This window comes from Gekko japonicus, unplaced genomic scaffold (genome assembly GCF_001447785.1).
Source record: "Gekko japonicus isolate JY-2015 unplaced genomic scaffold, Gekko_japonicus_V1.1 scaffold21, whole genome shotgun sequence".
NCBI lineage: Eukaryota > Metazoa > Chordata > Lepidosauria > Squamata > Gekkonidae > Gekko > Gekko japonicus.
Window position 1 is genome coordinate 2177476 of NW_015173122.1, and position 23569 is coordinate 2201044.

General features: G+C 51.9%; 1 protein-coding gene across 1 annotated transcript; it reads left to right on the forward strand.

The window, feature by feature from the left end:
• The first annotated feature begins 133 nt into the window (after positions 1-133).
• Positions 134-21172, forward strand: TRAF4 (TNF receptor associated factor 4). Its single transcript, XM_015421857.1, has 7 exons — positions 134-288; positions 12641-12692; positions 13866-13970; positions 14170-14331; positions 15288-15449; positions 16764-16919; positions 20368-21172. Exons 1-7 carry the CDS (start codon positions 134-136, stop codon positions 20998-21000), a joined length of 1425 nt encoding a protein of 474 aa, XP_015277343.1. The 3' UTR covers positions 21001-21172.
• The last annotated feature ends 2397 nt before the right edge of the window (positions 21173-23569 follow it).

Below are 23569 nucleotides of genomic sequence, written 5' to 3' on the forward strand. Positions count from 1 at the left end.
AACGGCCCCCGGGGGGGGGGGGGGGGAGAGGCTGGTCTCCTCCTCGGACGCCCCTGGCTAAAGAAGCCCGGCTGCTGCCGCCGCCGCTGCCTGGGGGGGCGCCGCTTCGCTTCTGTGGCCCCCCCCTCCCTCCATGAGCACGATCCAGACGGGAGCAGGCGGCAGGGGGCTCGCCTCCTGGGCGGACTCGGGCCGACTGTCGGCGGAGCGCCCTGGGGAGGCGGGATTCTCCAACCCGCTGGGACGGGAGAGCCGCCTGCAGACGGAGCGCGAGCTGGGGGGGCGGGGGTCGGACGCCTGAAGGCCCGCTTTCCCTTCGCAGCCCTCCCGTCGCCCCTCCCCAGCCCCTCGGTGTCCTGTCAGAGTGGGGAGGGGGGGTAGTCTCCAGGTCATGGCTGGAGGTCTCCCGGGATTGCACCTGATCTCCAGGTGACAGAGATCAGTTCTCCTGGAGAGAAGGGCGGCTTCGGAAGGTGGACTCTGTGGCGTTGGACACCACTGAGGGTCCCTTCCCCTCCCCTCCATTCCACCCTCTCCAGGCTCCCCCCCCCCCCAAATAAAATCTCCAGTCTGGAGCTGGCTGCCCTGGGGGATTCAAACCCAGGTCTCTTCCTGCATCCTGCTAACCGTTGGACCACACTGCCTGTCTCTCAGCTGCAGATGGCAGCAGGGCAGCAGCTTCCCCAGGTTCTCCACCCCATCTTTGCTGATGGGTCCTTCGTGGCCAGCTGCCTTCTCCCCCCCCCCCAAGTGACTCCCCTGCCATGCATTGTTGGTGAGGCCTGCCCCTTTCTCCCACCCCCCTTGAGTGGTTGGTGGGCCTTTCTTGTCTTCCTTAGGTGGGGAGGCAAGAGGCCAAACACGCCTCGGCTTGCCCCAGCCAGAGGAACATAAAGAGTGCTTGTGTCTTCAGGAATGCAGGCGGCGGTATTTTCTGTGGCTGCCACTTCCTTCATTCCATGGGGGTTGTGTGTGTGTGTGCCTCCGCAGACACAGGTGTTCGAGCCGCTTCCCGGCAGTGGTTGGGTCAGGGCTGGGGAGAGGCTGGGGCTCAGAGTCCCACTCTGCCTCGGAACCTTGCGAGGCGCCCTTAGGGCAGTCCCACACTCAGCCTGGCCTGCCGTGCAGGGTTGTTGTGAGGGTAAAATGGGGGAGGGGAGAACCATGTGCCAGAAGAAGGTAGACTAAGAATGGGGCTGGGAGCTCGGTGGCTGCAGACTACCCCCAGGGCTCACAGAACAAGTTGCGTAGCCTTCTGCTTAGCCCAGGACTAGTTTTCGGGGATGTTGACTGGTACTGGGAGCACAGGGGCTTGGGAAACCCAACCAGGGGGGAGAGGGTGGCATGCACGCGCGCTTCCCATGCAGAGTGGTGACTTCTGGTCTGCAGCCAGGCACTGATGCTTACCAGATTGACAACCAGTTGGGGGCATGACCAGACCAGAGTTTGCCAGGAGCAAACCCCAGGGTGTTTTTTTTTTTTTTAAAGGCAGCTCCAAAATGTGGTGGCCGCCAAGGCTCCCTCTAAGCTGTGGAGTCCTGTGAGCAAAAATTCTACTTGGTGAGCTCCTGGCATTAAAGTTGTGAGCGAGCGATTGGGCTGCTGCATGAATTAGTTTGCTCTGAAGCCACCCTTCCTGAGCTAAGACAAAAATCTGTGAGCCGGAGGCTAAAAAACTGTGAGCTAGCTCACACTAACTCAGCTTAGAGGGAACACTGGTGGCCCCAGAGGTTTCTCTCTGTGCATGCACAGAGTGCTTCTCCCGTTGCTCTAAGTCACCATGAGCACCTCCCTTCTCCCCTGCTGGGATCCATTGTTCCTTTCTAGGAGGACTTTGAGCCCCACTGCACCTTAGAAAAGGAGCGCTTTATCTTCTGCCAGCTCTGGGGCAGGGTGACCTTCGGGCAGGAGTTCTGCAGGGAAGGTCAAAGGCAGGGACTGATCCCCCTCCCCAACACACACACAACAAACACACATGCTGCTGCCTCAGCACATTCTTTAGCCAGCCAAGCATGATGGAGTCTTTAGTGAGAACTAATCGTTTGCATGCGCCCCCCCCCCCCCCCAATCCAGACTTCCCGGCTCCTCTAGTTTTATGCTTGCTCTCCCTAGCTTCTCCAGCTTGGGGTCCAGAGAGACCCTGTGCTCTGAAAGGCAGTGCCAGTTTAATGCTGTGTGTATAACCAGAGTCCTTCTGGAGCATTCAGAACATTTCACCACCTGGCTGGCGCGGTGGGGGAGGGCAGCGCTCGCTCGGCTGGTCTGATCCAGCAGGGCTTTGCCCGTATTCTGACACCGGGCAAGCCGGCCTCCCTTTTTGTGGCTGCTGTGCTGAGTTGGGAGAAGTTAACTAGGCTAAATTCTCCCTTCTGAAAAGATATCCTGGAATAGGGGTGGGTCTGTGGCTGCTTAGATGTGTGAAGGCCCTGGAGGAAGGAAAAAGAAAAAAAGAATACGTTTGGAGAACAGTTGTTTTCCCTGAGGACTTTCCCCGTAGATTTTCACAAACGCAAAACTGGAAAACTTTAGGGGAGTACTGAAATAAACTCTGGGGGTTTTTTTGTTCTCTTTTGGAATGAATGAAAAGTAGTTTTTAAGACCATGGTTTACTCAGCTGATGTCTTAAATAAGTTTTCTTGCTCTATGACGTACGGTAATAATCCCTTTGTATTGTACAGACCTATCAAATATGTTTTCCACGATACGTTTATTTAGATGTGAAACACTGTTGGCAGCAATATGCTGTAATGCAATTTGTAGTAAACTCGGGTGCCGTGTTTTCACTATTATAAAGGGTAATATTATCAAAACATGCTGGTGTTGTGATTTTATGAGGTTGCTTCTGTCAAAGTAATACAGTTTCTTTTCCTGGCTACAACATTTGTTGTCTAATTTCAGCTTTCATCCCCCCTCCCAATCTCTTACGACAAAACCCAAAATATGTGTGATAGGGTAGCAGAGGGCACAGTGGTTTTGCAGCTATGTATTTGCAATTTTGCTTGAAGAAAACAAAGGCGTTTACACTTTCAAACTGTAGAAAGATGCCATTTAGTGCCTTTTATACGTGAAGCAAGTAACAAATGATGCGTTTTATGTTATTAAAGCAGCTTAAGTTTGATAGGAAGGTAAGTATTGCACTTATTTCAGTCCCCCCCAAAAATGTGTGTTTGTGTTTTGGGGGGGAGGGTGCTTGGTTTTCTGTTTCTTTTTCTTCTGGCTCCAAAATGTCCAGAAGTGTTACATCCCTAGGCTTGTCGCTTTCTTGATTAGGAGGAGAGGCCGGCAATTGAGAATAGACCCCCCCCCAAAAAAAATATATGGCCCAGGTGTTGCTCTGTGGATCTTCCCCTCTCTCCCAAATGGCTGGCTTCTTGTATCAGCCAGGTGTACAGAATACCTGAGCTTAGTGCGTGCTCTTGAAGCGCTCTGATTCTTATTAGGGTCTCTCTTGTTTAAATCTGTAATCTGCTGGCAGCACTTGACGTCACCATTTCTGCAGGCTGCAGCTCATCTGGTGCAAAGACCTCAAAGGGGCCGGCTGTTCCTGGGCAAAGTGGCGCCCAGATCCTGTTTGTATTGGTTTGGAAAGATAAGCCCTTTTTCCTCCTCCCCCCCCCACCTTCCCTTCCCATAACAAAAGGAGGGCAGCTCTCCGAAGGGGAATCCCTCTGCCTCCTCCCCCAGGGGTTTCTTGACCTTCCCTCCCCAATGAGTAGAGAACTGACTCCAAGTGGCAGATGACCAGCTGAAATGCTTGGTGTGAAAACCATTCAGAGCGGACAATAGCAAATTGAATCCCCAGGACAAGGGCATGCCGCCAACGGGTTCTGCCAGTCATAAGAACATAAGAGATACCAATGTTGGATCAGGCCAAAGGCCCATCCAGTCCAACCCTCTGTATCACACAGTGGCCAGAAATACCCGGTGCCATCAGGAGGTCCACCAGTGGGGCCAGGACATTAGAAGCCCTCCCACTGTTGACCCCCCCAAGCACCAAGATGACAGAGCATCACTTGCCCCAGAGCCCCTATCTATACCTTGTGGCTAATAGCCACTGATGGACCTCTGCTCCATATGCTTATCTAATTCCCTTTTGAAGCCGTCCATGCTTGTAGCCGCCACCACTTCCTATGGCAGTGAATTCCAAGTGTTAATCACTCTTTGGGTGAAGAAGTACTTCCTCTTATCCGTTCTAACCCGACCGCTCTGCAGTTTCATGGAGTGCCCACGAGTTCTTGTATTGTGAGAAAGGGAGAAAAGTACCTCTTTCTCTACCTGCTCTTTCCCATGCATAATCTTATAAACCTCGATCATGTCACCCCTCAGCCATCGTTTCTCCAAGCTAAAGAGCCCCAAGCGCCTTAGCCTTTCCTCATAGGGAAAGTGTTCCAACCCTTTTATCATTCGAGTTGCCCTTTTCTGCACTTTTTCCAAAGCTATAATATCCTTTTTAAGGTGTGGTGACCAGAATTGCACACAGTATTCCAGATACAGGGCACACCCTGGCATGGTGACGCCTCGCCTGGCCCCAGCACGCAACCCTTCTGTAGGGTTGCCAACTCTGGCTGGGGAAGTCCTGGAGATGAGGGTGTGGTGCACGGGGAGGGTGGAGTTGGGAGAGGGTAAGGAACTCAGCAGGATGTGGTGCGGTAGAACCCGCCCTCCCAGAGCGGCCATTTCCTCCAGGGGGGTTGATCTCTGTCCTCTGGAGATCACGTGTCAGGCTGGGAGATCTCCAGACGTCGTCACCTGGAGGCTGGCATCCCTGCCCTTCAGTGGGACAGCCGCTTGGAGGGCTTGCGCAACCTGGCTGGTCTTGGAGTCTCAACCCACACAAATGAGTTTTGCCTCCTGTGAGCCGACACCATGCGAGGGGCTCCAAACCCCACCCCCATTGTTAGCAGTTCCTGCCCTGCAGAGTCCTGTGGAGATTGGTGCACCCCCCCCCCCCCCGCCCCATGCACCATGTTGATGCCATCCTGCCAGTCTTTTCAGTACACTTGAGGAGCAAGCATCAGTTAGCAGAGAAGGGAAGAGGAGCGGTCTGTGTTTCATTCTGGGGTCACACTGTGGCCACACGTGCCAGGCCTCAGTGCCACTTTTTTAACCGAGGATCGCAGCGGCCCAGCACAGGATGTTGGAACAGGGCTCTGGCATGCCTGGAAAGGTCTGTGGGGTGGCAAGGGGTTTAAAGAGATTGAAGAAGAGATTGGATTTATTCCCCGTCCTTCACTACCTGAAGGACTCTCAGAGCAGTTTACAATCTCCTTTCCCTTCCCCACCCCACAACAGACACCCTGTGAGGTAGGCGGGGCTGAGAGAGCTCTTTCGAGGACTGCTTATGAGAGATCAGCTCTGAAAAAACTTGTGACTGACCCAAGGTCACACCAGCAGCTGCATGTGGAGGAGTGGGGAATCAAACCCGGTTCTCCCAGATTAGAGTCTGACACTCTTTTTTGTTATTGTTAATATTTTGTTAAATTTTTCACAAAGTATAATCAAGTAACATTATAATTTGATATTGAATACATAACATTGAACAAAAACACTATTATCAAGTAGAGGTGTAAAACATGTACAGAGATTCAATATCTGTGAAATATGTGCAATAGAAGAGAGTCTGACACTCTTAACCACTACACCAAACTGGCTCTCGTTTGTTTGTGCTGCCTTCCTCTCCGGGATGCCAAAGTCCAGGAGCTGCTCTGAAACGGAGAGGTTCCCGGGCTCACAGATGACCTCACCCCCACCCCTCTGGTCTGGAGGCCTGGATGGGAAAGAGTGGCTGTCACTCTGCAGGCATAGAAGGGCCCTGTGGCTGAGATCCCCTTTGCACATGATGCTGGCGGACGAGCAGAGTTGCCCCATGAGCGCTCTGTGCCTGTTCCTACACCGGAGTCATGTGGCCAGAGCTGGCCTTGTGGTGGTGTGCTTAGCAGCACTGCATGACTCAGATGCTGGGTGCTGCAGCACGGCCCCTGAACTGGGCCCAGGCCACCTTTGCCCGGCTGCCTGCACACTGATTTTGAGGCAGGACTGGGAGGAAGGGGGTACAGGAACATCAGTCCTTTGGCTGATTGCAGAGAGAGGGGGGAACGCATGTATTTCCAGGCTTCTCCCGCTTACCAAGGGGTTGGATATCTGGCTGTTCAGGTGTTCCCCTCCCCATGTGCACGCTGTCTTGTGGTGCCAATGAGCCCCCAAGGCTGAGACCCCTCCTTGGTGTAAGGCATGCAGCTCTGGAAGCGACACTGGAGGTGCCCTGCCTGGAATCAGCTGGGGGCACAGTCTCTTCTGTGGATTATTATTGCCATTATCTATTAAATTTATAGGCCGCCCTTCCCCGAAGGGCTCAGAGTGGTGAACAACAGGTTAAAATGATGTTGTTGTTCAGTCGCACAGTCGAGTCCGACTCTTCGCGACCCCATGGACCACATCACACCAGGCCCTCCTGTCTTCTGTCGTCCTTCGGAGTTTGCTTAATTTTATGTTCGTTGCCTCGATGACACTTTCTAGCCATCTCATCCTTTGCCGTCCCCATCTTCTTTGACCTTCACTCTCTCCCAGCATCGGGGTCTTCTCCAGTGAGTGCTCCCTTCTCATTGGGTGGCCAAAATATTTGAGCTTCAGCGTCAGTCTCTGGCCTTCCAGGGAACAGTCAGGGTTGATTTCTTTTAGGATTGACTGATTTGATCTCCTTGCAGTCCAAGGGACTCTCAAGAGTCTTCTCCAGCACCATAATTCGAAAGCACCTATTCTTTGGTGCTCGGCCTTCCTTATAGTCCAACCCTCGCAGCCATACAGTACTAGGTTAAAATATACAATAAATCAATTACAAATTACTAATAAAACCAATAGCATGGAATCGATGGCTTAAAGTGCAGTTTGCTCCCTCCCCCCGGGTGGATCAGGGACCATACATTACTAGGTTAAAATGTATGGCCACGGAATGTAGGATGTGCAGCAGAGAAATTTGAAGCCCCCTCCCCTCCAGTGAGGAAGTTTAAAGGCCATGACTCATTCGGAGAGCTCGCTTGGGGACTTTCGGGGCAGCCCCCTCTTTCCCCTCCTGCTGGCGGCCACCGAGCACTCCGGCAGCTTGTGGGGGAAGCGATCTGACTGTCTGGGATTTCCCCCTTCCTTCAGAGGACAGCGGAAAACAGGAGGGCCTGGCGAGATCTTGTCCATGGGGTCGCGAAGAGTCGGACCCGACTGTGCGACTGAACAACAACAACGGGCAGGGCCTCCTGCGCTGCTGTTGACTGTTGGAAATGGCTGACCTCTGCTCCCAGGTGGCTGTCTGGAGAGAAGCAAGCGCCACAGTTGACACTAGTAGGGGAGGGGGGCTGGCTGGAGTGGGCTTGCGGGGGGGATTCCCCCCCCCAGGCTTGCTTAATACTTTCTAGGGGGTCCTTGGCTTGACCTACACTTGGAGCCCAGGAAGATTGCAGGAAGAATAATGCCCGTGCAACTTAATGGGGTTAGCTCTATCTTTTTTTTGGGGGGGGGGGTGTTTAAAGAACTGCAGGTGGGAGGAAGCAGTGCTGTGGCTGGTGAGGTGCAGGAGGGGGGGAGGGGCAGCGCTCTCAGATCTGCGGTCCCAGGTGGCTGCGGGGGAGGGGGCTTCCCTGCACGCACAGATGAGGAGGGAGTAATCCTGTGTCTAGACTCGGGCCACTTCAGATTTGCCGGGAGGGAGGAGACCCTGTTCCTGTTACATGGCTGAATGCTGCTCCCTGCAAGAAAAACATCTCCCCGTTCGCTGGAGAACTGGCGTGTGGTGTCGGGGCGAGGGAGTCTGGCCTGGGCGCCTCTCTCTCCCGCTTGCGTCCCCTTTTGTGTTTGGATTTTGGCTTTCAGTGGTCAGCCACATGGTCCCCACCTGTCATCTCCCCCTGTGGTGAACGCGGACTCTCTTGGTTCAGGGATGGGACAGGCTGGGGATTGGGGGGGGGGGGCTTTCAACCAGGCTCCTGTGCCAAGAGAGCCAAGCTGCTGGGCTCGGCTGTCGAAGGGTGGGCCCTCGAATGGCTCCTGTGCCTTGGCAGCCAACGGCCCCTGCCGGCATTCTGGTTGTAAGTCACAAGCATAAAGAAGACTGTGAGGATTCAATGCTAATAAAAAGGGTACAGAGAGATCCTAGTGTATTGTCCATTCTGGCACGGTGAAACATTCACACGTAAACTTCGTAAGTGATACTGTCGTATCAAAAATTCATAATACATCGTTACAAATAGATATAAATATCATAAGTCCAAGTCCACAAATCCAGAAGTCCTAACAAAGATTCCAGATAAATCTTTTGTTTCATTTGTCATCTTCAGAGATGGACTGGTGTTGTCGTCAGTAATGGACGGCTTTGAAATGAAGGAGCCAACTTTGAAATGAAGGAGATTGTACCCACTTTGAAAATGTGATTGGTAACCCACTTTGAAACCTCTTTTTCTGCAACTTGAACCTTGGCGATATTTGAAATTGATATTGGAGAACTGAACATGTATATTCAGTTATATATGCACACACACACACTCTCTCTATATATGTGTGTGTGTGTGTATAAACACATATAACACACACACATATATACAACAAGAAGCAGGGACCTGCGATACTCGTGGGGGGGGGGAGTAGCAGGAGCTCTATGTGAAAGAGGAGGAAGCAGCTGCAGGTGAGCCCAGGAGGCAGGCCCACCAGGCCCACCAAACCTTCTCCCCCACCCTCCTTGGCACCGGCCGCGAGGCCTGCGCAGCTCCCAGCCGCCGGGCCCGCCAAGCCTTCTCCCCCAGGTGCGTTCCCAGTGCGTTCTCTGCTCATGTGCAGGGAACGCACTTTTTTTGCACACCTGGGGAGTGCCCCAAGTGTGCAGGAAAATTTCTTTGCCCCCTATGTGCCCCCAATGTGTGGATTTAGATCCCCTCACAGAGGGAGCATCTTGGCTATTATGTGTGTGTGTGTGTGTATGTATGTGTGTATATATGTATGTATGTATGTATGTGTATACACAAACACAATATATAGTAGTCCATTATTATTTAAGACAACACCAGTCCATCTCTGAAGAAGGCAATTGAAACAAAAGATTTATCTGGAATCTTCGTTAGGAATTGTGGGTTTGTGGACTTGGAATAGGACTTGTGGATTTGGACTTAACAATATTTATATCTGTTTGTAATGATGTATTATGAATTTTTGATATGACAGTATCACTTATGAAGTTTATGTATGAATGTTTCACTATGCAAGAATTGGCAATACGCCAGGATCTCTTTGTATCATTTTTATTAGCGTTGAATTCTCACAGTCTTCTTTACGTTTGGGACTTACAACTGTTTCGACTGTGCATCTTCCTGTCGTTCTACTGGCATTCTGGTTGTGGCAGCCATTTCAGCTTTCTTTTCTCTCTGTGTGTGTGTGTGTGTGTGTGTGTGTGTGTGTGTGGCATTGCGTGAAAAGAACTGATGCACACAGGAAAGTGCAGCCCATGAAGGATGCTGGAGCCCTGCTGGGACGGACCAAAGGAGACCTATCCAGGCCAGGGTGTTTTCCCTCAGGAACACCACAAGCAGGGCATGGAGGCAGTGGCCTTGTTGGGTCACCCGGGCCCGCTCTGGTCTGGGTCCTGGACTGTCTAGGGTTGTGTGCAAGAGCATCTCTTGCTTGCACCTTCCGATGGGTCTGGGGAGGCCCAGGCAGCTGGTGCGGGGTGGCTTGGACAGGCACCCATGCGGAGGGAGGAGGGGGAGGCCTGCCTGGACAGCTGGGGTGCTGGATCAGCCGGGAGTTGTTTGGCTGGCTGGGGCAGGAGGGTTTTGGCAGATGGAGAGGATTAAAAAGGGGGGTGGGGTGACCCCAGACTCTCCCAGGTGGATGTCTGGGTTATGAGGCTGACGCAAGGTGATGGAAAGGGCGTGGTGCTTCTGGGGGGAGGGTCCTGGCGGAGGTGGGAGCTTCAGCAGGTGCCATCCCTTCCAGGTTGAGGAGGGATTGGGGGGGGGGCTGTCCTGCCTGCTGTGTTGCGCTGGTCCTTCTTCCTCATATTGGGTCAAATGTTAAAAAAATATGTATCATTTGCATCGAAAGCACAGAAGCTTGTCGCAGCCTCCCTGATCTTCCACATTTGCCGGTTAAGGGGAAAACACTAGGGTTGCCAGCAGTGTTCCCTGTAAGCTGAGTTGGTGTGAGCTAGCTCACAGTTTTCTAGCCTCCAGCTCACATGTTTTTGCCTTAGCTCAAGAAGGAGGGTTCCAGAGCAAACTAATTTATCCAGTAGCCAAATCGCTCGCTCACAACTTTAATGCCAGCAGCTCTCCAAGTAGGATTTTTGCTCACAAGACTCCACGGCTTAGAGGGAGCATTGGTTGCCAGGTCCTCTCAGGCCACCGGCAGGGAATGGCAGGGTAGGGTTGCCAGCTCCAGGTTGGAAAACTCCTGGAGATTTGGGGGTGGGACCTGGGAAGGGGAGGGACCCCATCATGGTATAATGCCAGAGAGTCCACCCCCCTCCAACTGATCTCTGTAGTCTGGGGCGGAGCTGTAATTCCAGGCGATCCCCAGGTCCCACCTGGAGGTTGGCGTCCTCAGAAAGCGCTGTTCAGCCCAGTTACAAAGATGATCTGACTCCAATGGTGTAATGTATCGAGACCCGACCGACCGTGTGCGAGGCTAGCGTTCCACGCTGTCATGCGAAGCGACCGAGCTTCGCTCCGGAGAACAATGGGCCAAGCGGGATCCTAGCCCACACCTATCTGAAGGCTAGGATCCGAGTAATGTCCTGTAGAATGACTGGCCACTGTAAATGGCCAATCACTAGAGTGGGGTGTGTTTTGGGTGTGAGGTTCACTGGGAATATAAGCCGACCTGCGAGCTGGCCAGAGTTGTCTTGTTCTTCACTAAATAAAGTATGAGAGCTGAATTCACTAAGTAAGTCTCAGTACTTTTCAAATGGTAACAAGAGAAAGGGATTTTACTTGCAAAAATAGAAGCACGTCTCACATAGCATGTTCACGTGGGTACATTTAACTTCCGTAAACAGGTTAACTTCCGAAAGGTTATTTTGCTAACAGCTCCAAGCCCAGGTGAGAGAGAGGAGGAGAGAGGAGGAAAGAGAAGGGGCCAAGGAGGCTCAACACTTAAGGAGGGGGGGCCCAGTGAGAGAATTCTCTTAACCCTTTCTCCCCCAGATGCTCTTTGCACACAGAGTTACGAATACCCAACACCCTGTGGCAGGGCAATTGTGGCTGGTGTCTGGGCAGTTGTGTGCACTTGGGGGCTACACATGTTTCCCCACCCCCCCCCCCCCCCCCGCTCAGCCAGGCAAAGGTGCAGTGAAGGAGTGTCAGTCACTGTCTAGAGCTGCAGAGGAGTGCCTGGGTTCCAAATGCAAGCGTGGGGCTTATCTCGTCGCCGTCCCCTGACTTGGATAGCCCAGGCTAGCCCAGTCTTGTCAGAAGCTAAACAGGGTCAGCTCTCTTTTAAGTCCGGCGGCACCTTGAAGACCAACAAAGTTTTATTCAAGGTATGAGCTTTCGTGTGGACACTCACTTCCTCAGATACAGTGAAATGGAAGTGACCAGTCCATACGTACATACAGAGGTCTTTGCCTCCGTTAAAACAGCTTCACTATGTTACATGCTAATTTGCTGTTCGACCTGTATATATATGTATGCAGTGTTAACTTCCATTTCACTGTATCTGAAGAAGTGTGTGCACACATGAAAGCTCATACCTTGAATAAAACTGTGTCGGTCTTCAAGGTGCCACCGGACGCAAACTTTGTTCTGCTGCTTCTGAGCAAAACGGCTGCCCCACCTGGATCTAGGGTGAGCTCTGGTTAGTGTTTAGATGGGAGACTGCCAAAGAAGTCCAGGATTGCTGTGCAGAGACAGGCGACGCCAAACCCCCTCTGAATGTCTCTTGTCTTGAAAACCTTGTGAGGTTGCCATAGATCAGCTGTGACTTGACAGCAAAACAAGAAGGAACAAACAAACAACCCCAGTAGCCTTGGGTGCCTCATATCAACCCACCTTTCAGTATCGCCTCCTCAAACTGGCAGCAGCCCTCCAGCGACTCCGCAAGATGGTCTTTTGCGTCACCCACTGCCTGGTCCTTTCAAACTGGAGATGTTGAGGATTGAAGTGGGGACCTTCTGCACGCCGAGCAGATGCTCCGCCACTGAGCCAGGGCCCACCCTCGGTTCTTGTTCTGTGCAATGGGAATCGTGCCTGTGTTTGAAGAGGAAAAGGCATGAGCCAAGCCCTGTTGGCAATGCAAAGGTGTGGCATCGTTGATTGGAAAGAGGACGTTTTTGTTTTGCGATTGTTCGGCAGAAGCCTGGAAATGGGTTTTGGCTGCAGTCTTGGGGTCTCCTCTTAAGGCCTGTTGTCTTGGGTGTCCAAGACAAGTGTGGCTCACGAACACCTAAGAGCCAGAGGAGAGGCAGAGGTTGTAGCAGCAGCAGCAGCAGAAACGCTGCAGGAATGGTGGCAAAGAAGCAGAAATGGACAAATGTGCTGCACTGGTGGAATCTGGCTGTTCTCAGTGCACCGTTTTTTTGGGGGGGGTGGTTAATGCCGAGTACTGTCTGCTACATGGGCTAGATGGATCTGTCTGGATTTTCACGTTTCTTTATTGCTCTCTGCAGTGAAGGGGTCTTCAAGTGTCCGGAGGACCAGCTGCCCCTGGACTATGCCAAGGTGAGCCCCGGTTGAGGTGCGTGGCCAGGGCTGCATTCATGCAGTTTCATCCCTTGGTCAGACGTCCAGCTGCAGGCTTCGTGGGCTTGGGGGGCCCCCTGTGTCTGTGCGTCCTTCTGCAAAATGGGTCGCATGGTGAGGGCAGCAATAGGATGGGGTGGGGTCTTATTGGCACCCAGTGATGTTTTGCTTCCGACTTAGCTTAGCCTCTCCCCATATGGGCCCCGGAGAGCCTTGCGCTCTGCTGAGCAAGATCTGCTGGTTGTCCCCAGCCCGAGGGATGTCCATTTAACCTCGACCGGGACCAGGGCCTTCTCTGCCCTGGCCCCGTTTTGGTGGAACATGCTCCTGCGTGAGATCAGGGCCTGTAAAACTGAGCTGTTCTGCCAGGCCTTTGGTTGAGGCCGCAGGCGTCCAGTAAAAAAGATCCTCCACCCGCCCGCCCACCCCTACTGAAAACACCATCTGTATGGAGCCCGGATCAAATGAACCTAGGGTCCGATGGCACCAGTATTGATGCAGACTGTTTTTAAATGCTTGTCTTCATATTTTAACTGATTGCTTATTATTGTGCGCGCGCGGCCGAATGGCCTATCTGTTGTTGTGATCCGCCCTGAGCCTATTTGCAGGGAGGGCAAAAAATAAATCCGAAAAATAAATAAATAAAGATTTATTGTAAACCTTTTTTGTAAAAAAAAAATATTGTAAATAAATTGCAATAAATTTATTGCAAAAAATAAATCCGAAAAATAAATAAAGATTTATCACTGTAAACCGCCCAGAGACCCCCACGGGGGTTAGGGCGGTATAATAAATCGAAACCATAAATAAATAAATAAATAAATAAAGTGGACGGCATGTTGAAGGCAGTGATAAAACGGGGAGCGGGTGGTTCCCTCTAAGCCGTGGAGTCTTGTGAGCAAAAATTCTGCTTTGTGAGCTACCGGCATAAAAATTGTGAGCGAGCGATTTGGCTCCTGCAGAAATCAGTTTGCTCTGGAGCCCCATCCTCCCTGAGCTGAGTCAAAAATCTGTGAGCCGGAGGTGAAAAAACTGTGAGCTAACTCACACTAACTCAGCTTAGAGGGAACACTGGTTATGATGGGCACTGAGGGATGTTTTGCTTCCAGGCCCCTGCAGATCTGACTTCTTTTCTCTTCCCACCCCTTGCAGATCTATCCAGACCCCGATCTGGAGGCTCAGGTGTTAAGCCTGACTATTCGATGCATACACAGTGAGGAGGGGTGTCGTTGGAGTGGCACGATCCGGCACTTGCAGGTGAGAGGATAGGTTGCAAGTCCTTCGTGGGGCACTCTGGTACTGTGCACGCTGAACAGGAGGAGGGCAACTGGGCCCCTGGGTGCAGTACCCGGGAGGAGAGGGCTGGGCTGGGCTGGATCAAGGGGCGGCTGGGCCAGCATGGGGGTGACTGAGACCCGGCTTCTTCCCGTTTCCTCTCTTCTCCTGCTTGGCAAAGGCGCACCTCGGCACGTGCAGTTACAACGTGGTCCCGTGCCCCAATCGCTGCGGCACCAAGTCGAGCCGCCGTGACCTGCCGGCCCACCTGCAACATGACTGCCCACAGCGCCACCTCAAGTGTGAATTCTGCGGCACCGACTTCACCGGGGAGGCCTTCGAGGTGAGGCCTCCGGGTCTGCTCTGGCGATCTGTGGGTGGGGGTGGAGGCCAGCCGTGCTTGGTTTGTGGTGTGCCTGGGTGTGGCAGGGCTGTCTCCTCCAGGGGCCACTCACCCGGGCCTCTGTGCCGCTTAGTTTAAAGCAGTCTTGCCTTCAGGAGCCGCTCCCCTCATCGGGAGGCAGTCTCAGTTGGAGCTTCTGAAATCTGCAGGCCTCTTACTAGCCTGTGCGGCTCCCGTTTTGTGCTGCGAGGCCTCGCCAGAGCTGCCACACAAGGTTCGGGAAGGGGGTAATTTCTCAGGAGGCAGCTGTTAACGGTTGCAGTGCGGGTGGGCAGCTTGGAGACTTCTTGCCAAGGAAGCGAGAGGTCTCTTTGGCTTGGATTGAAACCTGCAGAGGTTGGGAAGAGCTTTATAAAGGTGGAGGGAAGGGAGACAGCAGGGAAGAGAGCGATGAAGGCTGGCTGGATCAAAATGCCTGTTGTGGCCCAAGATGTGCTCTGTCTGTGTGTGGGGTGGGGGGCTCTTTTCTACTCTTCTTTGAACGCTGCCTTTGGCAATTTGGGAAGCTGCATCTAAGTAAAGGAACATAAGAGGATTGCTTAAAACGGTATACATTAGGGAGGAAAGATGTTGAATTTTGCCTTTGTTATTGGAAGTAATTTGCCCAGTTTTTGGCTGTAGTGTCTCCTGCTGGTTATGCCCGAAGGAAGCACGAGAGACGCCTGAGAGACGTCTGCTGGCCTGCCGGTCCTTTTTCTGAGGATGCGGCCTTGAGGGAAAGGATATGTGGGGAGCAACTGGGATGATTTTCTGCTGCTCATAGATCTCTGGGATAGGGAGGTGGAATTCTGGAGTAAGGGCTTCCAGGCAGGGCGTGACCTCAGGTGGTGCCTTGCTCATTCTTTTTGGCAAACGAACCACTGATTTCCCTGTCTGGTTTGTGACTCTCTTCCCAGAACCACCAGGGCCTCTGTCCCCAGGAGAGTGTGTACTGCGAGAACAAGTGTGGGGCGCGCATGATGCGCAGGCTGCTGTCACAGCACATGCTCGTGGAGTGCCCCAAGCGTACACAGCCCTGTAGTTACTGTGCGAAGGACTTCCTGTATGATACCATCCAGGTGAGACTTGGCTTTCGGAAAAGAAGAATAAGAAGAGATTGGATTTATACCCCACCTTTCACTCGGAGTCTCAGAGTGCCTTATAATCTCCTTCCCTTCCTCTCCCCACGTGAGGTAGGTGGGGCTGAGAGAGCTCTAAGAGAACTGCTCTTGAAAGAACAGCTCTCAGAGAACTTTGACTGAGTCAAGGTCACCAAGCACCTGCATGTGGAGGAGTGGGGAATCAAACCCGGTTCTCCCAGAGTAGAGTCCGCTGCTCTTAATCACTACACCAAACTGTCTTGAGGCACAGGTAGAGGAACTGGAATGGGCAATGACTGAGGATTGTAATGGTTTCCAGTGGATGAGCCAGTGTGGTGTACTGGTTAAGAGTTTCGGAGCAGTGTTGGGGAGAGTTCGAATCCCCACTCATGCCTTGGAAACTCACTGGGTGACCTTGGGGCAGTCACCCGCTCTCAGCCTAACCTACCTCACAGGGTTGTTGTGAGGACGGAATGGAAGAAAGGAGAACTATGTAAGCTGCCTTGGGCCCCCACTGGGGAGAAAGATGGGGCGCAAATGAATGAAATAAGGAGTAAAATAAGATGAAAGTCTGAGGAAAGAAATCTGGGGCTAGTCCCTGGGGGGCATTTTTGAGGAGGGGATCAGGCTGAATGCCCCTCTGACCAGCTTTTTTCTTTGCTTGGCTTTTAAGACAAGGGGAGACACTCCAGGTGTCATTTTTGAGAGATTTTTCTTGCTCAGTGAAAATGGTGGGGAGGAGGATGAGGGCTGGCAGAAGCGAAAGCTTTCTTCACATAATGTATACCTCAGTTACCAGAACCCTCTCCCACAAGAGGCAGCAGTTGCTGTTAAGCTAAAATGGCTGCCTCGGAACAGCTGCCGCAGGAGGTGGAGCTGGCCACAAAATGGCTGCCACAGCTCATCTAAGTCACAAAGTGAAGGTTCCTGTGCTGTGTTTTTTAAAAACCTGCACAGCCAAAAGCCCCACTTGGCCCTGCTCACTTTCTAAAAACCCTTGGTCGGCATCAAGAAGGGTTCGGTGGAGGCCTTGGTTTAGTTCCTACATTTCATGGCTGTAGCTGAATGTCTTTGGTGACGTATGGAATCCAAAGATGTTCTGACTGGGGCTTTGACAGTAGTTGTAGCACGGGTGCCCTGCAGACCCTGTGTCCCTCTGTACCATTCTAGGGCCACTGGTAGAAATAATGTCACGGCCGGCAGAAATGGGCAGCTATCGTTTAGAACACCTGCAGTGTATATTTTTTACAAATTGTGTCTTGGAGTTGCATGAGTGTTTCCTTTGCCCCCCAGAATCATGAGTACCAGTGTCCACGGTACCCTGTCCCCTGCCCCAACCAGTGTGGGGTATCCAGCATTGCCAGGGAAGACCTTGGTGGGCACCTGAAAGAAAACTGCACGACGGCCTTGGCGCTCTGCCCCTTCAAGGAGGCTGGCTGCAAACATCGGGTAAGTCCCCTCCCCACTTCTGTTTCCCTCCCTTCTCTCTCTGCAGGCTTCCGAGGTGGTGAGTCCAGCAGACTCTAAGTCCTCTGATTTTCCCTTCTGGCGGCACAAGCCATTTACTTCCTTGCCAACTTCCTGCTGGTGGCACTCCTTTGTTTGACTGCTGGCTTTCATCTTCTTTGCCTTTTCGGGATAGATGAATAGTTGTCAATTTGACATTAGGAGAAACTGCAGATGCTTAAGAGGACAGCCGAAAGAATCCTAGCTTGGCACCTGGAGAATTGCCCTCTGTTGTAGGAATCACATTCCAGATTTCCTAGTGTTCAACCACTGCTCTTTGCTATACCCTGTATCATTGGTGGCTTACTAGTGTGGGAGCAGGAGTGGCTGTTTATTAATAAATACTGGGTTTTGATAACTTTGTTAATGATTACATTACTGCAAGGTCAGAACAGACCAAACAAAAATACTGCTCCCCCACAGCTGGGTGGGGGAATTCACAACCACAAGGTGTGTGTCTGTTAAGTGCCATCAGGTTGCTTCTGACTCATGATGACCCTCTAAATAAGGGGTGTCAAACATGCGGCCCGGGGGCCAAATCAGGCCCCCGGAGGTCTTCTATCAGGCCCACAGTGGAACTGGCTGTCTTCCGCTTCTTCTTCCAGTTCTGATGCTGCTGCATCATTGTAGGTTTGCAGCTTACAGATACACACCTGAACAGCATACTCAAGATTGCAACAGCACAGACATTTTGGTGCAGTAATTCAGAGCAAGAGGTCTCAGTTATCAGACACTGTTAAATAAACAAAATATTGCAAGAGTGCTAATGTTTTAAGCATGTTTTTATTTTAAGTAAAAAAAACCCTTTGTGTTTGTGTCCTTTATAAAGTTTATATCTCCGCCACCTGGCATTACATTTTATGACACACATGGCCTGGTCCAACAAGGTCTCATTTATGTCGGATCCAGCCCTCATAACAAATGAGTTCGACACCCCTGCTCTAAATTAATGACCTCCAAAATGTCCTGTTGTTAACAGCCTTGATTCGGTCTTGCAAGCGGAGGGCCCTCATGGCTTCCTTGATTGAGTCAATCCATCTCCTGTTGGGTCTTCCCCTTTCCCTGCTGCCCTCAACTTTTCCTTGCATTATTGTCTTTTCCAGTGACTCCTGTTGTAATGATTCCTTGTTTATGTGTGTGTGTCTCTTTAAAAGTTTGGTTGCATGGCTGTATGATAGTCTAGAGTGGTTGAAACAGGCAAGTGAGTGTGATTGGTGATTGGCAGAAAGTGGGAGGGGTTTTAGAAAATGTGTGTCAGTCAAGAGTTACAGTTTAGACAGTTGATGAAGACAGAGAGTTAGTTAAGTTCTGTGCATGAGAGGAGTGAGACACATCCCTGTGTGGGATAAGTTAGTTCTGAAGTCTGAGAGAGAGACAGTATGGTGTGTGATACAAGAGTTAAGTTTTGTGTATGAAGAAAAGTTGAAAGTATAAGGAAACAAGGAAGTAAAGTTAAAGAGGAAAATAAAAAGTCTGAGTGACAGATTGGAGTGAAATAGGAAACCTATATGACCCTGAGTAATGAGTTAGAAAGTTACTTGAAAAATCCCTGTCAGAAAGGGAGCAGATCTTGTGGGAGACACAACGAAATTGTTAAAATTATTCACATTACTGGTTACATTGTTATACACTTTAATCTATGAACTGTTTCAATAAATCTTTTATTTAAGTCTGCCAGCTCTGAAAGAAATAATTTCTCAGGAAACACATAGACCCTCATGAAAGCCTAAAACCTCGACCTACCTACCCAGTGATAGAAATATTATAGTATAAAGGTTTGGAAAGCCTTAAATTTCCTGGTGGCAGCCGGATATACCCAGTAAAACAAAACATAAAGAACATTTTAAAGGGAAACCAGACCTCCCTAGATAAGGGGTCGTCACACCTGTCCTCTCAGGATGCGACCAAAGTACGATTGCCTCAGTTGAGTCATTTTAGCTTCTAGGGAGAGTTCAGGCTTGATTTGACCTAGAGTCCACTTGTCTGTGTTGTTGGCAGTCCACAGTATTTGTGAAACTCTTCTCCAACACCACAAGATGTAGCAATGGCTTGTTTTTTTTTTAAAAAAAGATGAGATAAATTCATAGAGGAGGCCGCTATCCATGATAGATAAATGGAGGCAGTCTACTGGGAATGCTAGAGGCTGGGGTGAAGACAAGAAGGCTGTCTCTGTGACGTCTTCACTTATTGGGGGGACTGTTTTACCTTTAAATACTCTCTCTGTATGTAAACTTGTTAGTTTTCTGCTGCCATCAGGAATTAAAAATTCCAAATCTCTCTCTTTTGGTAGTATGACCCAGGGTCTGGACACTTCAGAGGACTATGTGGCCCTGAGGAATTACTGTACTGATTTCTGGGATAAGTTTAAACAAAAATTGATTTATTTAATAAAGAACAGAATAGGTTTCTGGTTATTTTGAACAGCTGCTGACAAAAGGAACTTGTAAATATAACTGGCAAAGCTTGGTGCCACAAACAGTCTCTCAAACTCCACTCCCGACAGGCTTATATACTCAGTATACTCTCCCTCTCATATATCTCCACACAGGCTAGTCTCTCTGTTTTATTCACACAGAATAGAATGAACTCTCTTAGACTAAACTGTTGGTCTTATTCACATAGAATTAGACTCAGAATTTAGGGTTACCAAGTACTTACCGCGATTCGGCGGGGGACACATGATCCCCGGCCGGAACATTCCTCCCTGTAAGTACCATGCCGTCACCAGGAAGTGACGCCGGGCGACGCTCTGACAATGGGGCTGAAAACTCAATGGTACCATTGAGTTTCCAGCCCCATTGCCGGAGCGTCGCCCGGCATCACTTCCTAGCGATGGCATGGTGCGGCGCGTCTGTTGTCCGCACGGGAATGGTCCTGGGAAGAAGAAGTATGTGTCCCCTGCCGAATCACGGTAAGTACTTGGTAAGCCTGTCAGAATTCCATAGTCACAGACTATGTTCTCTCTCCAAGCTTCACACGCAGACTCCTCAGAGTCACAGACTATGTTCTCTCTTCAAGCTTCACACGCAGACTCCTCAGACACCCCTCCTCCCACACTCTCAGTCAGCAGCCAATCAAATCACACTTGTCACCCTCTATCACTCTCCTTACAGTACTGCAGTCAAATGAAACATTTAAAGGAACACACACACCCTCCCCCAGAACATGGAATCATTGCTGTCTCTCTTTTGTACTTTGAGGCATGTGAGACCAGCCAGTCTTGCAGACAGAATGCTGGGCTGGATGGAGCCTGGGTCTAGTCCAGTAATAGGGTTCTTAAGTCATTTTGTGAGCCACCTGGAGTGGTTTTTTTGGTTAAAAAAATGAATTGTTGACTGGGACTGGTGGTTGAGGCTCCTTCGGACTTGCTGGCTCTGTCCTCTCTCCTCAGTGCCCGAAGCTGGCCATGAGTCGCCACCTGGATGAGAGCACCAAGCTGCACCTCGGCCTGATGGGGGCCCTGGTGACCCGGCAGCGGCAGGAGTTGGCCGAGCTGCGCCGCGAGGTGGAGGAGCTGGCCGTGGGCAGTGACGGCGTCCTGATCTGGAAGATCGCGGACTACAGCCGCAAGCTGCAGGAGGCCAAGCAGAGGGCCAACTACGAGTCCTTCAGCCCCCCGTTCTACACCCACCGGTACGGCTACAAGCTGCAGGTCTCGGCCTTCCTGAACGGGAACGGGAGCGGCGAGGGCAGCTTCCTCTCGGTCTACATCCGGGTGCTTCCCGGCCAGTACGACAACCTCTTGGAGTGGCCCTTCTCCTACCGGGTCACCTTCTCCCTGCTGGACCAAAGCGACCCCTCCCTCTCCAAGCCGCAGCACATCACGGAGACCTTCCTTCCTGACCCCAACTGGAAGAACTTCCAGAAGCCCGGCCAGGGCCGCGCCTCCCTGGACGAGAGCCTGCTGGGCTTCGGCTACCCCAAGTTCATCTCCCACGAGGACATCAAGAAGCGCAACTACGTGAAAGACAATGCCGTCTTTATCAAGGCTTTGGTGGAGATCCCCCAGAAAATCATGCCCTGAGCCTCCCCCCCCCCTCCTTCCAGGGATCGGGTGGGGCCGGTGCCCCATTGCTGCGGAGGGACCCCTCTGGCTTAGTCGAGGGCTGGATTGGGGTGTGCAAGGCCACCCCTCCCTCCGAGCATCTCCCGCCCGAACCCCCACCTTAGGCCTCAGCTGCAAACGGGTCTCTTTCCGCCCCATTCCGCCTGCCGATGGTGCTAATCAATGTTCCCTCTAAGCTGTGGAGTCCTGTGGGCAAAAATTCTACTTTGCGAGCTACCAGCATTCAAGTCGTGAGCAGTTGATTTGTCTACTGCTTAAATTAGTTTGCTCTGGAGAGCCGCATCCTTCCTGAGCTAAGACCAAAATGTGTGAGCTGGAGGCTAAAAAACTGTGAGCGAGCTCACACTAACTCAGCGTAGAGGGAACACTGGTGCTAATTGTTTCGGCCCAGCCTCCTTGGGGACCCCCTCCCCATTACCAAGAGCAGCTGGGCTGCCTCCGCGCCCCCCTTCCCACCTGGACTTCCGGTCCTGGCCTTGGTGCCGCAACCCTTGTGAGCGGGCAGGGGTCTGCGAAGGGCAGGTTCAGGCCGCTGGTGCTGTGCCTTGACCCCCCCCTTTCTTCCAGCAAGAGGCCAGGATTCCTGTGTGTAAGGGAGGACCCCCACACACACTTCAGGGCCTGACAATCCCTGCCCTCGAAGCGGCCTGGCAGTCGCTCCAGCCTCTTTCAACCCCCCCTCTGCCGCTGGCTCTCCGGCAGGTAATTCAACGAGTGCCTCAAGATCTCTGCAGCCGGGGCTGCCAGCATCTCCTGGGATCAAGGGTCGTGGGGTGGGGGTGGGGGGGAGGCCCACTGTGCCCTTCTCCAAAGAGCCATATTTTCTACTCGGAGCTCCAGTGGGGCTGGTCCTTCCCCACTTGCTTCCGGGCGGGGGGGCGGGGGAAGGAGTGCACCTTTTTGATTCCGTTCTGTTCTGAATCCTGGAGCAGCTCTGACCTTCTCTGCTCCCCTCCTTGGCGTGTTCCCCTCCCTTCCTTCCTTTTCTGTCTCTTTTGTGTGTTTCGTGTGTGTTTTTTAAAATAAACAATTTCTTGTATTTATTAACTGGGTTGGACTGCTGGTGAAGGGGCCGGGTGGGCTTTTGGGGCGTTGGGACGTGAGCTGGCCCCCTCCCGGAGCTGGCAGTATGGAAGCCGGCCCCCTCCAAAAGGGCCTCTGGGGACCAAAGTGCATACTGGGCCTGCCCTGCCTTACCTGCCGTGGGCACAAAGGTTTGGTGTAGTGGTTAAGTGTGTGGACTCTAATCTGGGAGAACCGGGTTTGATTCCCCACTCCTCCACTTGCACCTGGCTGGATGACCTTGGGCCAGCCATAGTTCTGATAAGAGCTGTCCTTGAAAAAAGAGCCGTTTCTGTCAAGAGCTCTCTCAGCCCCTCCTACGTTCCCTCTAAGCTGTGGGGCCTTGTGAGCATAAATTCTACTTTGTGAGCTACTGGCATTAAAGTTGTGAGTGAGCGATTTGGCTACTGCATAAATCAGTTTGCTCTGGAGCCGTCCTTCCTGAGCTAAGACAAAAATGTGTGAGCTGGAGTCTAAAAAACTGTGACCTAGCTCACAGTAACTCAGCTTAGAGGGAACACTGCTCACAGGGTGACTGTTGTGGGGAGAGGAAGGGAAAGGAGTTTGCAAGCCGCTCTGAGACACCTTTGGGTAGTTAAGGGCAACGGGGTATCAATCCAATCTCTTCTTCTTCCTCCCCTGCTGTGATCCTGCGATGGGCACAGAAGTGCCTTTGCCGTTGCATCTTGTTAGAGGTCGAGCGTGTGTGTGGTTGGAGGGCAGAAGCCGTCGAGCCGAGTGGTTTGGGAGCTGTGGTTTTCAGAATGGGTGCAGGAAAGCCAGTCCCCCCCCCCCCCCTAGCTGCAGGACCTGTTTTTACACCAGAGTGTCAGCAAACCTCTGAGCATCTGTCAGGCGCCTGCTTTTTGCCAAGGAGAAGCTGGTGAGCTCCCTCACCTAGGAGCTACAGAGTGCAAAATTTGGTCTGTGTCCTCCAGGTGATCTTTCACTGGCAGACAAAGATCTCTCCCAGCTCCTTCGTCTGGCGATGTCGGGAAATGGCCCTGGGACCCTCCCTGTGCAAAGGGTGAGAGTCCCCCTGTCCTTGGGCTGCTGCTTCCCTCTCTGAGAAGTCTTGGCTCCCTTGGTGGAGAGAGAACTCAAGGGCCAGGGCGACCCAGCTTCCTTCTCTTGAAGTTGTTGTTGTTGTTCAGTCGCACAGTCGAGTCCGACTCTTCGCGACCCCATGGACCAGCTCCCGCCAGGCCTTCCAGTCTTCCGCCGTCCTCTGAAGTTTGCTCAATTTCATGTTCGTTGCATCGATGACACTTTCTAGCCATCTCATCCTTTGCCGTCCCCGTCTTCTTTGACCTTCAGTCTTTCCCAGCATCAGGGTCTTCTCCAGTGAGTGCTCCCTTCTCATTTGGTGGCCAAAGTATTTGAGCTTCAGTTTCATTATCTGGCCTTCCAGGGAACAGTCAGGGTTGATTTCTTTTAGGATTGACTGATTTGATCTTCTTGCAGT